This window comes from Salvia hispanica, chromosome 6 (genome assembly GCF_023119035.1).
Source record: "Salvia hispanica cultivar TCC Black 2014 chromosome 6, UniMelb_Shisp_WGS_1.0, whole genome shotgun sequence".
Lineage (NCBI taxonomy): Eukaryota > Viridiplantae > Streptophyta > Magnoliopsida > Lamiales > Lamiaceae > Salvia > Salvia hispanica.
The window spans coordinates 17,143,184-17,162,779 of NC_062970.1; the positions used below are offsets into that span (position 1 = coordinate 17,143,184).

Genomic DNA, 19,596 nt, shown 5'->3' on the forward strand with positions numbered 1-19,596 from the left:
GTAGTTGAGTTTAAAGCTATATCTCAAAATTATTATAGTTAAATGTTTTACTATCCTATAAATATGTCTATTTTTCATCATTATTTATTAGACTGACCATATGTTAATTTTATCGATAGCAGTCTGATTATCTCGCTTGGCTAGCCCAAAACCCGAACTGTTAGTATCATGGTTGAATATTTATAACCAGATAAAATCACAACCCGATTTGCCCACTCTTGATTAACCCGCAACCTAAGCAAGGTTGGCCTGAAATCTGGGCTGACCAATTTGATATCTCAGCCTGCATTATCGCTGAAAACCTGCCAATCGCACAGAGCAAGTTTATGGGCGCTACTGCGGAGTGCCCTTACCAACTTAGCTCTGTCTTATCAAACTCTTACAATAAGATTCATTAAAAAATGTGTCCTGCATTATCTTCAAAGTTAATACTCCACTACTAGGTACCAACTCTCATTAAAATATAGTAACAAGTTAGTTATTCCATCCAATTTCAATATATGGTCTAATTTCGTTAATAAGTCAAAATCAAAATGGACCAATAGAGGAATTCGTAGTAATGTTGTTAATTCCATGCTGATGCTATCTATACCAAACAAAATATAGTCACTGAGGATAATATTATTATTTAGATTGACAGGGACTTAAATTTGAGCTGACTTTTTATTCTTAAATAATCTTTGATGTGCATTTCTAAATAGTGGAGTGCTAATCTTTGATGCTGCGATATTTAAAGGTTCAATTCTGCAAATCAATGATCTAACATATGCAAAATACAGTATAATTATCTCTTCACACTCTTAACTAGAAAGTGATTAATAGCATAATCCTTCCTGCCTTCTTCCAATCGGATTCGCATAATTAAATTAGTCACATAATTTTCAAACAAAATAAAATGATACTCCCTCCATCCCGCGTTACTTGCACTAGTTTTCTTTTTGGGCGTCCCAAGTTATTTGCACTCTTTCCTTTTTTAACAAAAGACAAAACATCTAATCACTCTTTTTTTATTCTATCATTTACTTTACTCTCTCTTATCTTTCCTACTTTTTTCATCTCTCCTATTTATTTAATATAATTTCTTAACCTCCGTGCCCAACAGTAAACGTGCGACTAATCCGGGACGGAGGGAGTACAGTAAATCTAAACCTCGAAAATCTGATCAACCACACCAAAGAAAATTGCTGAATATTACCAAGGTCCAAGAGGCTTTCCACATTCATGAACTCATCATGACCAACGCTATTAGTACACTTTTACCATTATTACAGTCAATCTTACAATGTACAGAATCTGTATAATAATATGTAGTATATAAAAAAAACAGATTAGTAGACAACAACAACAAGTAAGATTATAATAAACCATATAAGTTGAAACCCAAAAGTTTTGCTATGCTATTTCATGGCATAGCAAAACATCTCTTCAATTTTTCTACAACAGACACCAAAGGTTGTTTTTACTAATTCTGCCTATGAGCAATGTAATCCGCCAGTGCAGCGAGCGGGGCCGCCTTGAGCGGATCGAAGTCAGACAGCTGCGCCTTGGCCTCCTCGTTGAGCTTCTCGGCAAACTCGACCGCCTTGTCGAGCCCCAGCAGCTTCGGATATGTAGTCTTGTCGACAGCCAAGTCCTTCCCGGCCGTCTTTCCCAACTCCTCCGACGACTTTGTAACATCCAAAATGTCATCCACAACCTGGAAGAGCAGACCGATCTTCCTAGCAAAAGTTCTTAATTTCTCGACTTGATCGTTGCTTCCGCCTCCCAAGATAGCCCCCAAAACCACAGAGGCCTCTAGCAATGCGGCAGTTTTGTGAATGTGTATGAATTCCAATGTGTCTAATCCTACATTTGCTTCGCCGGTGCAGTTGAGGTCCACCACCTGCCCCGCCACCAGCCCCTCCGTCCCGATCGCCTTCGCCAGCTCCCCCACCGCCGCCAGTATCCTCTCCGGCGCCACCCCCACCGTGGCCGTCGCCATGAATTCAAAAGCAAATGCCAACAAAGCATCCCCTATAATAACAGAGAAAATCATTCATGATTTAGCTACGAATTCTTACTACAGATTTCAATCAACAAAACAAAAAAAAGGTTGATTGCTAGTAATTTATTTAATGTAAAACTAAAAAAGTGAGGGCATTAATTTCGCTAATAAATTGAAAAATCAATACTAGAATTTATGCATTAATTGACAATTAGTCCAAGTAAATCTGAAGTGAAAATCAGGGGTAGATTAGTCATTAGCATCACCTGCGAGCACGGCGACGTCCTCGCCGAAGACCTTGTGATTGGTTGGCTTGCCGCGGCGGAGATCGTCATCGTCCATACACGGCAGATCGTCGTGGATGAGCGACATCGTGTGGATCATCTCGACGGCGCAGGCGGCGGGGATGGCGGCGGACTGGGGGCCGCCGACGATCTCGCAGGCGGCGATGCAGAGCATGGGGCGGACGCGCTTTCCGCCGGCGAGGAGCGAGTATCGCATGGCCTCGTGGATCATCGGCGGATTCCTGAGCGCCACGGCGTCGTCGAGCGCCCTGTTGACATGATTGGCCTTTTCGAGGACGTAGGCGTTGAAATTGAAGGGCGTGGAGATTCTCGCCTCTTCGCCGGTGAGCACGGCGGAGATAGCGATTGGCCTGGACGGTTTGAGGAAAAGCGGTTGGAATCTGATGGATCCGAGCAGAGATTTGGAGGGGTAAGGGTGCTTTAAGATTGAGAGGTTTTGGACCCAGGCATCCACCAGATTCATGGACCTCATTATTTTTTTTTTTCAATGAATTGAATATTCAGAGTCTCAGAAAGTCAGTTGGTGTTGGTGGAGTTAATTAAAGTCGTCCACAAATGCGCGCACACATGTGTATATATAGTGACCGTCTGAGTCTGTGAGAGAAAGAGAGTGGAAGAGAAAAGATAGGGTTTTGGATGAGGGGGGCAAAAATGAACCTACACAACCAGTGATATAGTCACATATAGGAATGATGTTTGGAATCTACTAAAAAAATTGAGTCAATAGGTTTGAACCAAAAATATTTGTCTCGTTTTTTATGGTAAAATGTGAATGGTTTAATCTTTGTAGTAGATGCAAAATCGATAAAATATAAAGTTGGACGACTAAGTAATCGATTATTGGACGAGAGTATGATATACTCTCTCCGTTCCATAGTAATGGAGGCGTTTCTTTTCGGCACGAAGATTAAGAAAAATTGTGTTAGGTGAATTAAGTAAGAGGAGAATAAAGTAGAAAATGAAAAAAATAAAGATATGAAGAGAGAAAAAAGTAGGAGAGAGTAAAGTAGGTATGGAAAAAAATGTTAACTTTTACTAAAAAGTGAAATAACTCTATTAACCAAAATGACAAAATGACTCTATCACTATGGAACGGGGAGAGTATTAAATATAGAAGAGTATATATTTAGATGATAGCGGTAAATTATACGATGATTAATGATCTATTTTGGCTTTTACATACAAAGAGCATTTTTATTTTACTATCTATAAAAGGTAATTCTGAGAAATCAAATTTGGCATTGTTTAGTTTAAGATACTTGTATAGTTACAATTAGGTGTCCGACATTAGTTCTAGGATCATTGGTCAATTTTCTAAATAATTCTATGCAAAATGAATCTTTAAATCAGATTTATTTACATGTGATTTAGCCACTAGGTCATAGGTTTAGCAAGTATAAATATAGCATAAAAATCCAAAAAGTAAGGATGTAAGATCATAATGTAGAAATAAGAGAAGACCAACACAGAGAGGCAACGAGCTTCAACATGTTGAGATAATCCGATACAATAAACTCCAAAATAAAATATCTTATTCGTACATGCAGGTTATAAGACGATAATGTAAGAAAAAAATAGTATACAATCTTCATTCACAAAAAAAAAAAAATCATATTTTTCCATTTTCGACCCAACCAAAGTTAGTTTTGTGGGTCGTCCATAACTAAGAGTATATTTTATAGACGAAGATATTTATCGCATACACTCACATTAGTTGATGAGTCACCTCATATTTTCCTTAACCTCAACAATGAATCAACAAAATTCTCAAACAAATAACTACTATTTCAATAGTAATAAAATATCTCATTTTACTTTGGCAATTTCTACAATGTTTTATACGTAGATCTCACATTTTACAAATTCAATTGACCCACATTCTATTATAGTAATAAAAAATGAAACTCGTGTTCAACTACCTTTTTTCTAGTTACATTTCATAAAACTTATGTTGTAGTAATACTTTGTAGTGTTTGGTACCAGGTGTGATGAGTTGCGTCTCAAGTCATGTTAGTTTCGAAATCAACCTCTAGTCCTCTAGTTTCCGTGGCATGACCGTAGCGACTATAATATATGTAAGAAAAATAATCCACAGCCATTAGAAACGATTAATATAAGTAAGAAAGTTAATCCGCAGTCATAGAAAACGATTTATATATATAATCAAAATTGTAACATCGGAGCAGGAAACCAGTATTACGTCAAATGTAATTGGTTAGCAATGAATCTTTGCTTTTAAAGCACAGGCGAAATAGACCGACTAAAGATAGTACAGTAACTGAATCAATGAATATCACACATTACCAGTCAATTATGCAATTGTCATCAAAATATTCTAATTGGTTAGTAAGTAGTAGTAATAAATAAGAATCCTCCTTTTCTGACTCTAAATTTTATGATTCTGGTACAAAATTGACTAATAACAACAGTACAGTGATAATTCATTCATCTCTGCGGTTGTTTTTGAGAAAATATCTCATAATCACTCCTAAACCTTTAGATGGAATCCTCAAAAGTAAGAATTTTGTACTCAACACCTTATGATTATAATAAATTATGAATTTACTTATCTCTAGAAGGAAGGAAGTACCTCGAATCTTGAAAATGCAGTGGATCATTACCCCATGAAGTCCACCCTTGGATCATCTCTCTAGCAAACAGTTCTATGCAACGTGCAGGTTTGGGTCCCGGGATGTAGTCCAGTAGCAACTCTGATCAGAGAAAATAAATAAGGATCAAAGCAACAACACACGACGATTCAAGTAGATGAAAAGATCGCTGCTAGAATACCTCCAATTGGGGGTTTCCTTGAATGATCTCCTGGAACACTGATGAACACTTGGTTGTCCGGGATCACTACTGGTCTCTGCAACTCTTCAGAATCCATCATCCCCTGCATGGACTGGATCATCAACATTGGGAACAGAATGACAGCAGACTGAAAACTTGACCACCCAGCCTCACCTTTCCATCAATGAGACCCAGGAGAAGACATTCATATGGTCTGTGATGGAAGAGATCCAGTTCACCAATCAAGGAGCCGTCCGCCTTCACCTATCACTGGATTTATAAATAAACAGAGCGCCCTGCTGTGCTTGTTAATAGTGTGAGAATACAATGATACCTTCAGCCAGTAAATCGTAGCAGCAGACTTGACTCCCCATTTGGGAAAAAGTTCATTCTCCACAAAGGTTCGCAATTTCTCCCGATTGGTTACCCATAAGGCTACCAAAGCTCCACCACTATGCGCGAGTTGCTTTACAGGAAGAGATAAAAAGTAGTTATTAGGCAAAGTCTGGTACCTGCAGGTGGAAAACCAAAGAATTGGCAAAGCAAATGAACTTTATGAGCATGTAATATAAACTTTATTCTGCATCAGTGTTAGTAAAAAACAAAGAACTTCATGAGCATACTTTTGTTTCTGATGCGCACTGCTATTCTCCCACGGAGGATCAATCACTATCAGATTGAAGCCACAATCAGATTCCACTGCCAGAGATCAACATGAAACTTTACTTCAGTTTGTAACAAAGCATAGAGTTTTAAGTCCCAGAATCATGCAAAGTATATAAGCTAACTTATAATAAGACTGGGCAGAAACAAAGCCAATAATAGTGCACTACAAACTGGTGTTGTAATGAATAACTTTCATCCACCAAATACACTAAGATCAGACATGTGAAACGACACATTTTAATATCAACAAGGAACTAAGTTCCTTACCGGGAATCAGTTTGTGAATCTGCCTCAGATCAGACTTCCTTGTTGACAAGGAAAACACAGCATTTAAAAAGTTAGTTTGAATACAGTAGTAACATTTAGACAAAATCAACTTCCCAGCAAAAAAATTGCCACCAATATGATCCATGGCATAATCATTAAGCAATTAAAGTGTATCTGTATGTTAAACAATTGAGCATCAATACAAACTAACTCTTGGAAATAGTTTGAACACATACCATATAGACACAACTTTTCTTCGGAAATATAAATTTGTGGTCCAATAGTTCAGCCTCTATGTCATGACTCGACTCATTGGCGATTAAGTTGTCAAAGACTGGAACCTCTCTTTGATATGAGGACCCGATACCTGAAGATTTGAAGGGAAATTTATGCCCATGGGCAGCAAAATCAACACGATGCATCCAAATATCATTTTCATCTATCTGAATCAGCTATTAAAATCAAACTATTCCATAATCCAACTAAACCAAAAGCCTACAATTTCAGTCATGGAAGAAGACGATCGCAATATGATAAACCCTGACCTGCATTTTCAACCGCACTGCTGTCATCTCCAACCTTAAGTACAATCTCGTAAAATGGAGCTTGCCAAACGCTCCCTAACTCCACAAAATCTAGGTCATGCTCCGCAGAAGTCAATTCTCCGCAATTTTCGTCTCCATCACCCCTCAAATTCCTCAAAACTCCCAGCAGCTCACTATCACCAAGCAAAGCTTCATGCGCCTTCAACAAACCCACTCTCACCTCCTACATCCGAAACCACAACACAAACAATCATTTATTTTGAAAGGCATGAATAAAGCACAAACTTCCCCGCGCTTGTTTGGTTAATCACCTGATGCCGTCGTTCGGCCAATTTCTCCCGCGAGTTGAGTGACTGAGATATCTTCTTATCCTTGCCGCGGCATTTGCGCTTTTTGGGATTTTTGGGCGAAACATCGGGATTACAGATTGAAGGATTCGAATAGGGGAAGAAGCGGGAGTAGTAGGCGGACGGAGAAACCCTAAATCGGGTGTATGATCGGTTCAGGACCCGAACAGGATCGATGAAGAATGCATTGGCCTCATCAAGCTTATAGATGCCCGATTTCAGGAAGGCAGCTAACCAACCGTCCGGTTCGGAGGCAGCCATTACCGGCGACGGTGAGTTGCAGTTTCTTTTAGGGGAATTTTGATAAGTTTACTGCACACCAAGGCCCAATTATTGCTGTGAAATTATTCGGCCCAATGTTGTTGTAAGGCCCAAGTTATCCAAGGCTTAATTCCCAAAGTCAAAGCCCACGTGTAGAATGATGTGTAGGGTTAATATTTGTTTAAAAGTTTTCATATTTATAATTAGACTAATTTTGATAGACGGCAAAAATGGTAAAATTATTCAATTTTTCATAGACTGGCGTCATCGACACAATTCTTCTTGTCAAGAGCCTCCCACAAAACTTTGGAGGTTTGGCCCCGACAAAGATAGACTAATGACTATCCACTAAGTTGTTCAAGATATTTCTTGCACAAGAAATCTCTTGATGCCAAACATCATAGGGCAGCCCGGACATTATAGTATGTCTCCTCCTCGGGTACGGTTATAGCATTCTGCTTGACGAAGTTGGCAACACCCAACATAGTTACGTAGAACAATATCTTTTGTTGCCAACGTTTGAATTCTGAGCCCTTAAATTTTTCGTGCTTCTCAGCTTAAGCCATGACCCCTGAGTTTGAAATAGGTGCCATCATTGAGTTGTTAGCGGTAATAGAAGACGATCCAACGATTTCTATTCCCTCCAACTTTGGTTAACATGATTTCGGCAAGAGTACAATATCTCGTTTTTGTAAATGTTGGAAATATTGTAGCATTTACACGAGCAAACTCTCGCTATCACACAATAACCAAAAAACTAGAAGATAACATAACAATATAAATACAATGAAAATAACAAGATGCAAACTATTGTCTTCTTCGAGTCGAGGTATCCTTCTTTTCACAAGACGAGATACGCTAAGCTAGTACTCACGGATTGGGCAACGTTCCCAAAGATGAAGCGACTTTTCTCCTATCGAGTAATTTGTAGGCACCAGCAAACTTAATTTGGAGACGAAAACTGAGCAACACAATGCTCCTAAAATGCAGACTAGAATATTGAGATCTAGAGAGAAGAGGGAATGCTTTTGTAACAGCCCGGCATTTCTAGGGTATAATAAATACGGCGACTGTTAACTAGGCGAACTTAAGGCGACCAGAATATAGACTAGGGTTTCATTTAAAGAGATTTGACCAAGTGTTTAATGAAGATCAATGCAATAAGTCAACGACTTTAAATACGAAAAACAAGATCTAATAGAATCATGCATTTCTCACTTTTCCTTTTTATCGATTATTTTCAATATTCCCATTAAAAAATAAAAATCGATTATCATACCCGTTTTTATTCACACCCAACTCCGTTTAACATCAAATCGTGTAAACGCTGGTATTTTCCCCCACCGGGCCCTCCCTTTTTTCCCCCACACCCCCAGCCCGGACACATACACACACGGTCACACACCCACACATGCACCCAAATTCATCGATTAATTCCCCTTCATTTTCGATCTAAATGCATGTGGACTCAAAACCCCCGATTGATAGGTAGAAGAAGAGAAGATCAAAATAAAAATACCTTTTAAATAAAACGATCGGTAGAAAAACAAGTAGGATCTTGATTCTTAAAGGAATTCTTGAATTGGAAAAACTTCAATTCTTCCCCAAAAAGATGAAGAATTAATGGAGAAAATAGAAAAAAAAATTTGAGAGAGAGTGGGGAGAGTGGGATAAAAATTTGGGAGGGGGGGGGAATTTTGTGATCTAGGGTTTAGGTCTTTTCTTATTTATAGAGTGCAAGATATAATATCTTTAATTAAATAAATTAAAGATTTGGAAGAGATATGGAAGAGAAGTGGCGTTAATTTGGTTGAGAAAATGGGGATTTCGAATTTCTAGGCTATTTAATTTTTATGATTAAATTTGAATATTTCACGGAGTAGAATAAAATATCAGGGAAAAAGAAAATAATAATAATAATCTCCCCAATAATAGTAAAAGGGGGGCGTGTATTTTTGACTCTTTCAAAAGGGATTTAATTAAAACCCTTTTTTAAATTAGGATATGGTAAGATCTCCTTAATTTGGGATATGCTAGAATATTTGAATTTATTTATGGAAGAGAATAAACAAGAGATCAAATAATATAATAAAAATAACCCCTTTATAAAAGAGTTTTTTGAAAATCCCCCAGAAATAATAGGGTTTGAATTCTTTAGGGGAATAAATAGGAAAAATTCCGGATTTTTGGATTTAATTTGGATAATTTCCTAAACAATAATTAAATAAAAGAAAAATGGGATTTCTTTCCAATAAATAGGGGGGGGTTGAAAATTCCACTAATTAAATAATTTTTCCTTTTAATTTCCCTCTCCTTGGGAAAAAAATAATTTTAACAATTATTTTTCCCCGTAAAAATATTCACATATTGAATTTCCACCCCCAAACTTTTTTTTAAAACGTTTTGGGCCAAATTCCTGGCCCGTCATATTTTCCCCATGTTGTTTTGATACCCACGTCCTATTTAACAAGTTTGTTTGACCTTGAGCTTCGGACTCCTATCGTAATTAATTACTCATCATTTAATCCCATATATCATAGCATTAAAAGCATTTAATGCAAATAAGTAAAAAAATTTCCCTCTCAAAAAAATTTGGGTTCGCAAAAACGGGGGTTTTCGGCTTTTATTTGTCTCTTTCTCATTTCTCTTTTTTTTTATTTATAAGGGGGGGAGAAACACATGAAATCCTTGGGGATTTAAAGGGAAAAATTTAATTTAAAGGAAAGGTTTTACACGAGCACTCCCCAAAGGCAACTCCCTTATTTTTCCCTTATTTCTCCGCTCCGAAAACGCCCATTGGCAAAACCCTTTTATCCCAGGTTTTTTTTGCCCGGCCCACATTGGTTTTTTCCCTTATTTCTCCCCCAAAATCAACATTTCATTTTTACATCATTATTTTTTATATTATTTAATTTTCCCTACTTATTTAATAAATAGACTAATAATGAACAATTCATCGTTGTATTAATCATTGGAAAATATAATACAACGAGAAAAAAAAAAAAAATACAAATAAAAAGCCAAAAAACAAAGATTTAAAAAAAAAAAAAAAATAAGACCCCAGGGTAGGAGGGGGGTCGGGATCCCAGGCCCAAACGTTTGCGGGCTTTGGATGCTTTCCCCGGGGAACCCCCTTTTATTTAAAAGGGGGCCCCGCCCGGGGAAGTACAGCGTGTACATGCATCGGATTGGGGACATTTGCTCGAATAAGTGGCTTTTTCTAAATTGATTGGGGTTGGCTCGACTTGACGTTTGCCCTTCCCCCTTTCCCTTCCCCCTTCGCCTTCTTAACCCCCCCCCGGGGCCTTGTGCCCCGGGGCCTCCCCACTCCAAAAAAAGTGGTTGGGTCCCCTCGCCCCAAAAAGGGTTAAATCGCGGCGCCCCCCGGTTTCCCCTGCAGCGGGGATGCATCCCGTCCAAATTTGGGAGATCCTTGGTTTTGAAAGATGTTCCAATACTTGAACCCCCGACAAGTACTTGCCCTTCCTTCGCAGGGCCCCATCTCGGACCATAGTTCCCGCCCCGGGCATGTTCGCCAAAAAGTTAGAATAAATAAAAAAAGGGAAATGGGCAGTCCCCAAGAAACGGCTCCCCGCCGGGGATGCCTTCTTGTGGGCCTTCATTGAGGCGGGCTTGTGGCTCCCCGTGCCCGCGGGGAACCCCGACCCCCGGGAAAATTTATCTTTATCCGGGAGTTCTTTTCGCTCAGGACTGTGGGTTTCCCCCCCGGTGGCATCGGGTCGGACTCTTGCAAAGGAAGTAGTCCCCCCCCGGCCTCTCATGGGGAACCCCTATCGGGCCCCGGCCGACAGCCCGGGGCCTTCCCCCCCCCGGCTCCCAGAAGGGGGGCTCGGTGGGGGGTTTCTTCCCCCCTCCCCAAGTCCCCCCGCTCGGTGTTGGGGTTTTAGGTCTTGGTGGGGGGGTTGGTCGGGGGGTCGGCAAAGCCCATCACATCGTCGGGCGGAAGGGGGTTTTGCCCGGGGAGTTGAAGTACGGAGAAAGTCTCCGCCGGGGGGTGCCCAAAGGAGACGGACCGGGCGTATGGGTTTGGCCGGGAGGAGAACCCCTTTCCCAAAAAACGAGGGGCATCCCCTTTTGTTTGCTTCATCCCTGTTGGGGAAATTTTTGAACTCGACTCTTTCCCCCCCCCCTTACCCCACCCCTTCCCCGGGAATTTTTTTTCCCAAAAACTCATAATTTTGATTTTCGCCACCCCCATTGGGAGTGCTCTGAAAATCTTCTCTAATTTTACACTTTTCCAACTGTTGCCTATCACGTTTGATTCTTGCTTTGGAAGTTTTCTCATTTTGGATTCAGAGATTTTTAATTCAAGACTACCCTTTCTCTTTTGTTTCTCAGCAAAATCTCTTGCGAATTCTAGCCATAATATACCAGTGGATCTGCACGTCCAATTTATTCTTCCAATTTTCTACAATTCGCCTTATGCAAATTAATTGTAAGTTAGCTGCCAAAATTTACAGATACTTTGTGCCGTAATTAATTAGGAAGTTTAATTTAACTGAATCTCTAATTTTGTTACTATATTATTAGTTGTGAAATTCAATTCAGGAAAAATAACACACCCTCGTCGCTAGAAAAATCGTAAATGAAGAGTTGCGGCTAACTGAAAATGCCAAATTAAATTACCTGTTAAAAATGATAAACTAAACACAAATATCAAACAAATCGGTGACTTTCTTGGTTGGATGAATTTCATGGCACCTTAAGATATACTCCCATATTTATATAAACTTTAATGAACAGTTTTACTATTGTTGCATTAAAATTGACTGTCATGTGACATAAATGATTAGCGGTGGCAAAATGGGTAGCGGGTAATGGGTAATTCTCATTTCGACCCGCTACCCGCTGGGGTTCGGATACCCGCTATCCGATGATAACGGGAAACGGGCGGGGTCGGGTAGTGTGTTTTAGAGTTTTGCAGGTAGCGGGTATACCCGTTAGTCCCAATAATACCTGTTATTATTAGTATTAATCATATACCATCTTTTAATACTCCCTCCGTTCCATATTAATGAAGGCGTTTCAAATAGTTAAAGTGGGGAAAAAAAAATATAGTTAAATAATAGTTAAGTAATAGTCATATACGCACTCATTTTGAAAAATTAAAAATAAACACAAAACAAAATATGGCACTTCAGTTCACAAATGAGGTACGTATATTTTCTTTCACGTCATTTTATTGGAAGGATGATGCAAATCATTAATCAGAGTTATATGGTGCCACTAGAATGAGTAATTTGTTTTCTTTAACATTATTTTAAAAAAGTTATTAAAAAAAAGTGAGTGAAAGAAAGTTAATCAAATATGAGTCACATTTGTATTAACTGAAATAAAATGGAATCTGAGATCTTTTATTATTTATTAATAATTTTTTGGGATTTTTATTTACAAACGGATAAAAATAAAAAAAGAAACTCCATTCCCGTATGGATGGAGTAATAAGTAAATGTCCACCAAAAATATTTTGTTTTTTTTTGTTCGATTAACATCCTAGTCCTCTCTTTCATTATAGTAGTATTTCCTTAAATTCTAGTCATAATTTTTGACAGCATTTTTCCAGCTGATGTTCTCAATATATTTCCAAACTCTTCGACTTTATCAATCATTTTTCAGTTGTGTTTAAATATTTTGTAATTATGCAGTTTTGTGATAAAGTACTTTGTTATGGTTGAGAATGTTACATCATTCAGGTTTGTGTTTTTTTCTAATTTGGATTACGAACCTTTTTCGTTATGTACTAATGTACTAGCCTTTTAAGTTGTGGGTAGATTTGTAATGTTTTGTATAATATAAAGTTTTAATCAGAGGTAAATCTTATACTAATATTTTTAAATTTTGTATACTTTGTTTTAATTAGTAGGAGTAGTATAAAATATAGAGATAAATAAAATTTTTATTTTCTGTCTTAGTAGTATGTTTGAATTAGTGTGTGATCATAACTTAAAGAGTGAACTACAAAAATAGTCTCTGGACTATGCATTTATCTCGCCAGACAACCCTGGACTTTAAAAATATCGCCAGACAACCCTGGACTAAGCGTTTATCTTAAAATTGGTCCTTTTTCACTGTTTCGTACCGAAAATACCCTTTTAGGGCTTTGGGCATTTTCGGAAGTTCAAAAAAATCACTTTTTCAGATGTCAGCACATTTAATGATTTGTTGCAGGTTGTGTCATTATATTAATGCAGATGTCTTTCTCTCTCTCATTCTTTCTCTCACCTTCTCTCCTCCATCTCTCTTCTCTTCCCTTCTTCTTCCTCCCCTTTCTTTCTTCTGCAAAAGTCGAGAAAACATCTCGACTCAAGAAAGAAATCAAAATGGAATGTGTATCTATCTCCGAAGAAAACATCTGCAAAGGCCGCAATTACTTGGTTCAGCATGGTGGGAGTGAAGACGAAGTTGGAAGACAAGATGAAGTTGATATTGAAGTATCTCTCTCCTCCATCTCTCTCTCTCACCTTCTCTCCTCCATCTCATCTCTCTTATTCTGCACGACGCAACATCTCGACTGAAATCGTTTAGCAGATTCAGCGCGAAGTTGGGGTTGGGGCTGACATATTGAAAAAGTTAAAATTTTCAACAGTCTACAATGTACAGTACTCTACTAGGGACTGCAATTGATATTTCTTCAAACCCAATATGATATTAAAATTTGGGACTAAATCGGATATAACTATCAGGTATCAAATATGATATTATTTATTGCTTATTGTCCTAGTACTTCATATGATATTATTTGTGTTGATTACGTCGAGTACTACATCCGATATTATTTCAACAAGATGCATTTCAGTAATCGAAGAAAAGCTCATTCATTCATGCCATGGTTAATTTCATTACTCAATTTAGAAATCAAAATCAAATTACATTGATTTGAACACTACACAATTCTTCCCCAACTTTCACGAACTACGTCACCAAATTTTTTTCCCACAAACTGCAATGACAATATCTGTATATCTGAAACAAATGTGAAACTTCAAAAATTAATACTCAATACTTAGAAAACATACATCAACATCAAATTACATTAATTTGGAACACTACAATTCTTCCCAAGTTTCACGCACTACTTCACTAAATTGTTTTCCCAAAAACTGCAATCTACGGGTGAAAGCCTACTTCATCAAACTCACCATAATGGCTACAAACGAAACAATCACAACGAAAACCCAACAAATAACACCAAAATATAATCTTTAACTTTACTTCCACCTTCAACACGATTTGGAGATAATTCAGAATCAACTTCATCTTGTCTTCCAACTTCGTCTTCACGCCCACCATGCTCAACCAAGTAATTGCAGCCTTCAAAATCCACACACTTGGGATGACACCACCGAAAATACTTGCAGCCTCCAATCTTGCCCTTTTTCTCGCAAACGAAATACAACATTCCATTTGATTCCTTTATTGGATCAACAACGATTTTGAGAATCGCTCTTTGCCGGCACAGACAATTTTCGTACTCAAATCGGAGCCACCTACAACCAGTCCCGCCTCCTCCATCAATCGATTTTGTAACAGAAAGCGAAGACATTTTGATTTCTTTCTTGAGTCGAGATGTTTTCTCGACTTTTGCAGAAGAAAGAAAGGGGAGGAAGAAGAAGGGAAGAGAAGAGAGATGGAGGAGAGAAGGTGAGAGAAAGAATGAGAGAGAGAAAGACATCTGGATTAATATAATGACACAACCTGCAACAAATCATTAAATGTGCTGACATCTGAAAAAGTGATTTTTTTGAACTTCCGAAAATGCCCAAAGCCCTAAAAGGGTATTTTCGGTACGAAACAGTGAAAAAGGACCAATTTTGAGATAAACGCTTAGTCCAGAGTTGTTTGAGGATATTTTTAAAGTCCAGGGTTGTCTGGCGAGATAAATGCATAGCCCAGGGACTATTTTTGTAGTTCACTCTAACTTAAAATGGATGGTGGTTGCGGCGTCATCGTCCAAGGGGGAGATGGTGTCAGCGGCGAGCGCCAAAATGCCAAAATGCTTTTTGGATAAAATGAATCTTCCTCGAAAAAGGGTGTGGTGGCCCACGGCCCGACTCAGAACCACCGTGTGATCTGGGGCCCACTCGCGTAACTCCGCCACTGCTACGCCGCCACGTCACTGACGTCTCTTGCTAAGCAACCACACCACATTGTGATCTTGTAGTGTAATAATCCAACGGAGGTAACCTAGCCATACCCTCTATAAAAACACCACCAACTACGCTAATCATACTTTCATTCTTAATTTGGGGGCTTTCACTTTGCTCAACTGACGCAGTCGCAGGTACAATCTTGCACTTCTCAAACCTCCATCAATTTGCCTTCTTTTGCACTGGATTTCTTGTGTACTGCACTCTGATTATTTGCTTCTTGGTCTGATTGCTATTTTTATTCCTTGCCTGTTTGTGATTGCAGTTTTTGTTTGGGTTTTGTGGGTTGCTTCTTTTTGTTTTTATCGTCAATGTTTTGCAATTTCATGCTGTAATGTGTGTTCCTGATTTTCACGAGTGCTAATTTCATGTGATCGTGTGCCCGATCATGTTTAAATTAAAACTGAGATTTGGATTGCTATAACTACTTTTCATCGATCCCCTGTTGTTGACTTTTGACTCAGCCAACTGTGTGATTGTAGGATTCAATAGCTCCAATCATTTAAGGCAACAAATCATTACTTTAGCTTTATGCTTTCTGCTTAACACTGCTTCTTGATACACATTTAATTGCATTTATTTGTGTATTAGATTTCTTGCAAAAGTTTTAAATTTTTAATTTACCTTTTCGTTTATATTTTCCACATTTTTTGGTTAGATTTGGTTAATTTATGCAAAAGCGGATTACTTGTGCCCAAGGCTTTCTGCATTATAACTTGAATATTGCAACAGCATATAAAACACTACACTTCTGCAGTGTATCAGGATGCATCCCTATAGTTTGTTGTTCTACTTGAAAATGGGTTGTGGCTATTGGTTAATGGTTGGTGTTAATATCATTTTGGATTCATTTCCTTTCCTCTCCTTGCATATGTATTTTGTTAATCTAGATGAACTTTCTCGCGCTTCCATTCATCTTTCTCTCTAACTCAATCAGATAAAGCACCCTGTTTTTGCGGCTCTTCGTTCACTTGGGTTGAGATGTGTCCCCCGGCACAGCCCCCTCCATGCCAGATTGGTTTTTACTGGAGCGATGAGCAAGTTATTTTGTTGCTTGCAGATAACTCACCAGGGTCCCGTCTCCCAGATAACGTGCTAGATGATTCAAGCCCTTTCCAGTCCCATCCCTGTAATTTACCTGGTTAGTCGTTACATTCTTGCTGTCAAGGACTTATAGAACCTGATATCTAGGTATAATTCTCTAGATAAAAGGTTAATTTTGAGTTCTTGATTTGGTGGAAAAAAAGAATCATGTTTAGTTTTCAGTTTGGGTTGTAGGTCTTTTTTAACAAATCACAAATCTTGTAGAACAAGTTCACGGCTGAATCAAATTGGCAATCCGGTCAGGGATCTTCACATGGTGTCGATTATGTTATCATGACTGTCATTCTTGGTTGATTACAATTTGCAATCATAAATAATTGAATTGATATCTATCTAGTCATAGTTTTAACTACTCCTCCACAAAAAAATTTGCTCTTATTTCCTTTTTGGTCCATCCACAAAATTTTCACCTCCTTCCATTTAGAGTAGTACTGTACACACAACTCACGATATACACCACACATTTAAAGTGCGTCTACTCAACTCACAATGTCCACCACACAACCAACTATTTTATCTAAATTTGTGCTTGCCGTCCTTAATGACACACATTTTTCGTGGACGGAGGGAGTGTAATACAACAATCTAGCCCCCCGGAAAGAGTTGTTGGCATTTTCTGGTCAAATATGTCTTATTATGGTCTGTTTCCTTATAGTTTGTATTAATATGGTCATTTTACTTTTTTGTTGATAGTTTACTTAATCCATTTAGTTGTTGTGTTCATGCAGACAACTTATAGTTAAAGATCCAGATATAATGGCATAGGCCTTCTTCCAGTACTCAAATATATGATACAGATGTCAATAGTCAATTTTAAAGTATTATGATATCTTGAGAATTGATAAATATATATATATATAGTTGCTTTGAGGTAATTTGGGTTAACAAAATAGGTAGGACAATATAAAACCATGTGTAGCTGCAGAGCTTTGAAAGCTTGCTCCCAATCTTAAACATGTTGTCCTCGCAGATGGAATGTGGTTCTTGGTCCACTCGAATGAGAAAAAAGGGTTTACTGATGATGGGTTCTGGAAAGCCAAAGGAGAACCTTGTAAGGTTTACTCAAACAATGGGATAGATGGTTGGAGAACCACTTTTGAATATTTTGAAGGCTTAGCTCCCGATGAACAGTTAACTAATTGGCTTATGCAAGAGTACAAGATTTCACCTGATGAATTAAGTGACAAATGTAGTCCAAAGGTATGCAAAGGAACGATTTATTTATGATTTTGTTGTTTTGTTCTTTTATTCACATTACAGCCAACCTACCAGTAAATTTGCCGGTTTGGTTGGAGTTTGTGCAGGCTTCCAGATCGCTATGCAGAGTCTTCCTCTGTGGTGACGACATTTCCAGGAGCAAGATGATATCCCAAAACTGCAAAAACATCATTGAGTCAAAGAATCACAACCCAGTGAAGTCAATCAAACCTACAGCTAATGTAACATCTGACCAGGACACGGAGCATGAACCTCAGGTAGGTTCACGTCTCTGTGCAGTGGCTTGATTTCTAGCTTTTATGCTTCATATCCTGTTAGTCCTTCTGTGCAGTCCTGAATCTTGAAAGCTACTAAATACAGATCATTACTCTCATTACAAATTTGTTGGATCTTTTCGGTTAATTTCTTTAAGATCTTCTTTCTAGGCACAGTATCAGTTCACCTGTTCGTCTAAGATACAAAGTTATCTTTAGCTGGATTGCTATAATATTGCATAGGATATGTTTACGAATTTATTATAGCTTTTGTCACATGTAATTGAAAACATGTATTAGCAATATAGTGTATTAGTAAACTTTATTGCCTGTACCAAAATGAGAAGAAAAATGAGTTGTTAAACTTTTATCATATAGAAACTTCTGGTGTCATATATGATCTTGACTTTTTTCTTCTTGTGAGAGAAGCATTCCAATATAGTGTGACATGAAGATTGAGGCAGAGATCTTGTTTTGACCTCCCTATTCCATTTTTTGCTTGAACGTGGTTAAATCACTTGTAGGCGAATAGAGAAAGTGATGTCAGAACACTTGCTATGGCATCTGATGAGAAACCAAGCTCTCCTCCAGAAGACTTTTCCGAAGGAGAATGCTTCTCTAGAGGCGACTTCTTGGAATTGGATGATTTACAAGATCCTGGATCACATTCTTCGAGCTCACAGAACTCGAGCTGTCCAAGCAAGTTATCAGAAGAATATTTTGGTTCTGATCATTTTGGTTCTTCTGATCTTGTGCGGGATCTCGAGGAAGAAGTGGAGAAGAGTTGCAGAGAGGAGCAATTTTCACGTTCATGTCACAGATTTAGCGCACAAATTGTGCAAAATGATGTGGTCTTGCAGCCTGCACTTCCCGGTAAGTCATTTACACTCAAACTCTTTGGTTACGTTTTCCTATCACGTAAATACTGATGGCTTGATCGTTTTTTGTGTCGAATTTTGTCGTATAGGTTCTTCTGTAGTGTACGATTCTGTAAGAGGCGATGTTGCTGAGACCCCAAGCACCAGTCCAGGCGCAGACGAAACTTCAAAAGATAAAAAAGTGCAGTCGAAAGCTGAAGGAGCTTCGACATCGAATGGTGCAGCAAGAGAAGAGAAGAAGAGTGGCGGTTCAAGCAGAATTAACAAGATCAAGACCTATTTCTGTTTTGCAGCATTCTAAATCCCAACATTCTTAGGGAAAACAAGGTAAAAAACTGGAAGAAAATGAGGTTATCATTCGATATGCTAAATTCAGTATATGAGGGGAGAGAGAAAAGAAAGAAAAAAAAAAAAAACTAAGCCTATGAGGACAGGGGACTAGAAAACTGAAAACCTTGTTATGTAGTAATATCTGATTGAAGCTGTGATTTGTAGTGTTTGTGATAGTGTAAAATATGTACCTAATTTGAATAATTGTTATGACTGTAGTACCACATACATATGGTGTTTCTTGATTACTATCAAGGTCGTTCTAGAACTTATCAAATTTGGACGAAACAAACTTTGGGTTTAGTGTTCAACTCGAAAGTTGAAGTTAGGAAAAAGGATATCGATCATTGGGCCTAATTTATTTTTGAGAGAATGTTGCAAAGCATTAAGCCTCTAACCAATACCCATTGTTATTTCATTTGCTACTCAACTAAACATCAATTTCCTTCTATTTAGGAAATTTCCAATAAAAATGTTGG

At 38.2% G+C, this 19,596-nt stretch overlaps 3 protein-coding genes across 5 annotated transcripts; 1 reads left to right on the forward strand and 2 right to left on the reverse strand.

Moving 5' to 3' along the window:
• Positions 1–1,332: 1,332 nt before the first annotated feature.
• On the reverse strand, positions 1,333–2,846 carry LOC125194100 (geranylgeranyl pyrophosphate synthase, chloroplastic-like). Its single transcript, XM_048092138.1, has 2 exons — positions 2,251–2,846; positions 1,333–2,013 (listed from the first exon to the last, which is right to left on the reverse strand). The coding sequence occupies exons 1-2, from the start codon at positions 2,759–2,761 to the stop codon at positions 1,463–1,465; spliced, it is 1,062 nt and encodes a 353-aa protein (XP_047948095.1). The 5' UTR covers positions 2,762–2,846; the 3' UTR covers positions 1,333–1,462.
• LOC125194099 (methyltransferase-like protein 2) lies at positions 2,751–7,213 on the reverse strand. 3 transcript variants are annotated; one of them, XM_048092134.1, is made up of 10 exons: positions 6,869–7,213; positions 6,558–6,780; positions 6,249–6,379; positions 6,013–6,046; positions 5,703–5,778; positions 5,414–5,591; positions 5,254–5,343; positions 5,080–5,182; positions 4,880–5,000; positions 2,751–2,946 (listed from the first exon to the last, which is right to left on the reverse strand). In XM_048092134.1, exons 1-10 carry the CDS (start codon positions 7,163–7,165, stop codon positions 2,829–2,831), a joined length of 1,371 nt encoding a protein of 456 aa, XP_047948091.1. In that variant the 5' UTR covers positions 7,166–7,213; the 3' UTR covers positions 2,751–2,828. The 3 variants fall into 3 exon arrangements, with proteins under 3 accessions (XP_047948091.1, XP_047948093.1, XP_047948094.1); XM_048092136.1 differs by lacking the exon at positions 2,751–2,946 and adding an exon at positions 4,149–4,353; XM_048092137.1 differs by lacking the exon at positions 2,751–2,946 and having other exon boundaries at positions 4,641–5,000; positions 6,869–7,212.
• An 8,162-nt stretch (positions 7,214–15,375) lies between these two features.
• LOC125191941 (NAC domain-containing protein 41-like) lies at positions 15,376–19,368 on the forward strand. Its single transcript, XM_048089376.1, has 6 exons — positions 15,376–15,467; positions 16,394–16,474; positions 17,408–17,637; positions 17,742–17,912; positions 18,434–18,782; positions 18,877–19,368. Exons 3-6 carry the CDS (start codon positions 17,413–17,415, stop codon positions 19,086–19,088), a joined length of 957 nt encoding a protein of 318 aa, XP_047945333.1. The 5' UTR covers positions 15,376–15,467; positions 16,394–16,474; positions 17,408–17,412; the 3' UTR covers positions 19,089–19,368.
• The last annotated feature ends 228 nt before the right edge of the window (positions 19,369–19,596 follow it).

Coding starts and splice junctions, on each gene's coding strand:
- LOC125191941 (XM_048089376.1), top strand. CDS start 17,413: ATGTGGTTCTTGGTCCACTCGAATGAGAAAAAAGGGTTTACTGATGAT. Junction 17,638..17,741: donor GTGACAAATGTAGTCCAAAG/GTATGCAAAGGA, acceptor GAGTTTGTGCAG/GCTTCCAGATCGCTATGCAG. Junction 18,783..18,876: donor CTTGCAGCCTGCACTTCCCG/GTAAGTCATTTA, acceptor TTTGTCGTATAG/GTTCTTCTGTAGTGTACGAT.
- LOC125194099 (XM_048092134.1), bottom strand. CDS start 7,165: ATGGCTGCCTCCGAACCGGACGGTTGGTTAGCTGCCTTCCTGAAATCG. Junction 6,380..6,557: donor CAGTGCGGTTGAAAATGCAG/GTCAGGGTTTAT, acceptor TCAAATCTTCAG/GTATCGGGTCCTCATATCAA. Junction 6,047..6,248: donor AGAAAAGTTGTGTCTATATG/GTATGTGTTCAA, acceptor TCAACAAGGAAG/TCTGATCTGAGGCAGATTCA.
- LOC125194100 (XM_048092138.1), bottom strand. CDS start 2,761: ATGAGGTCCATGAATCTGGTGGATGCCTGGGTCCAAAACCTCTCAATC. Junction 2,014..2,250: donor GGACGTCGCCGTGCTCGCAG/GTGATGCTAATG, acceptor CTGTTATTATAG/GGGATGCTTTGTTGGCATTT.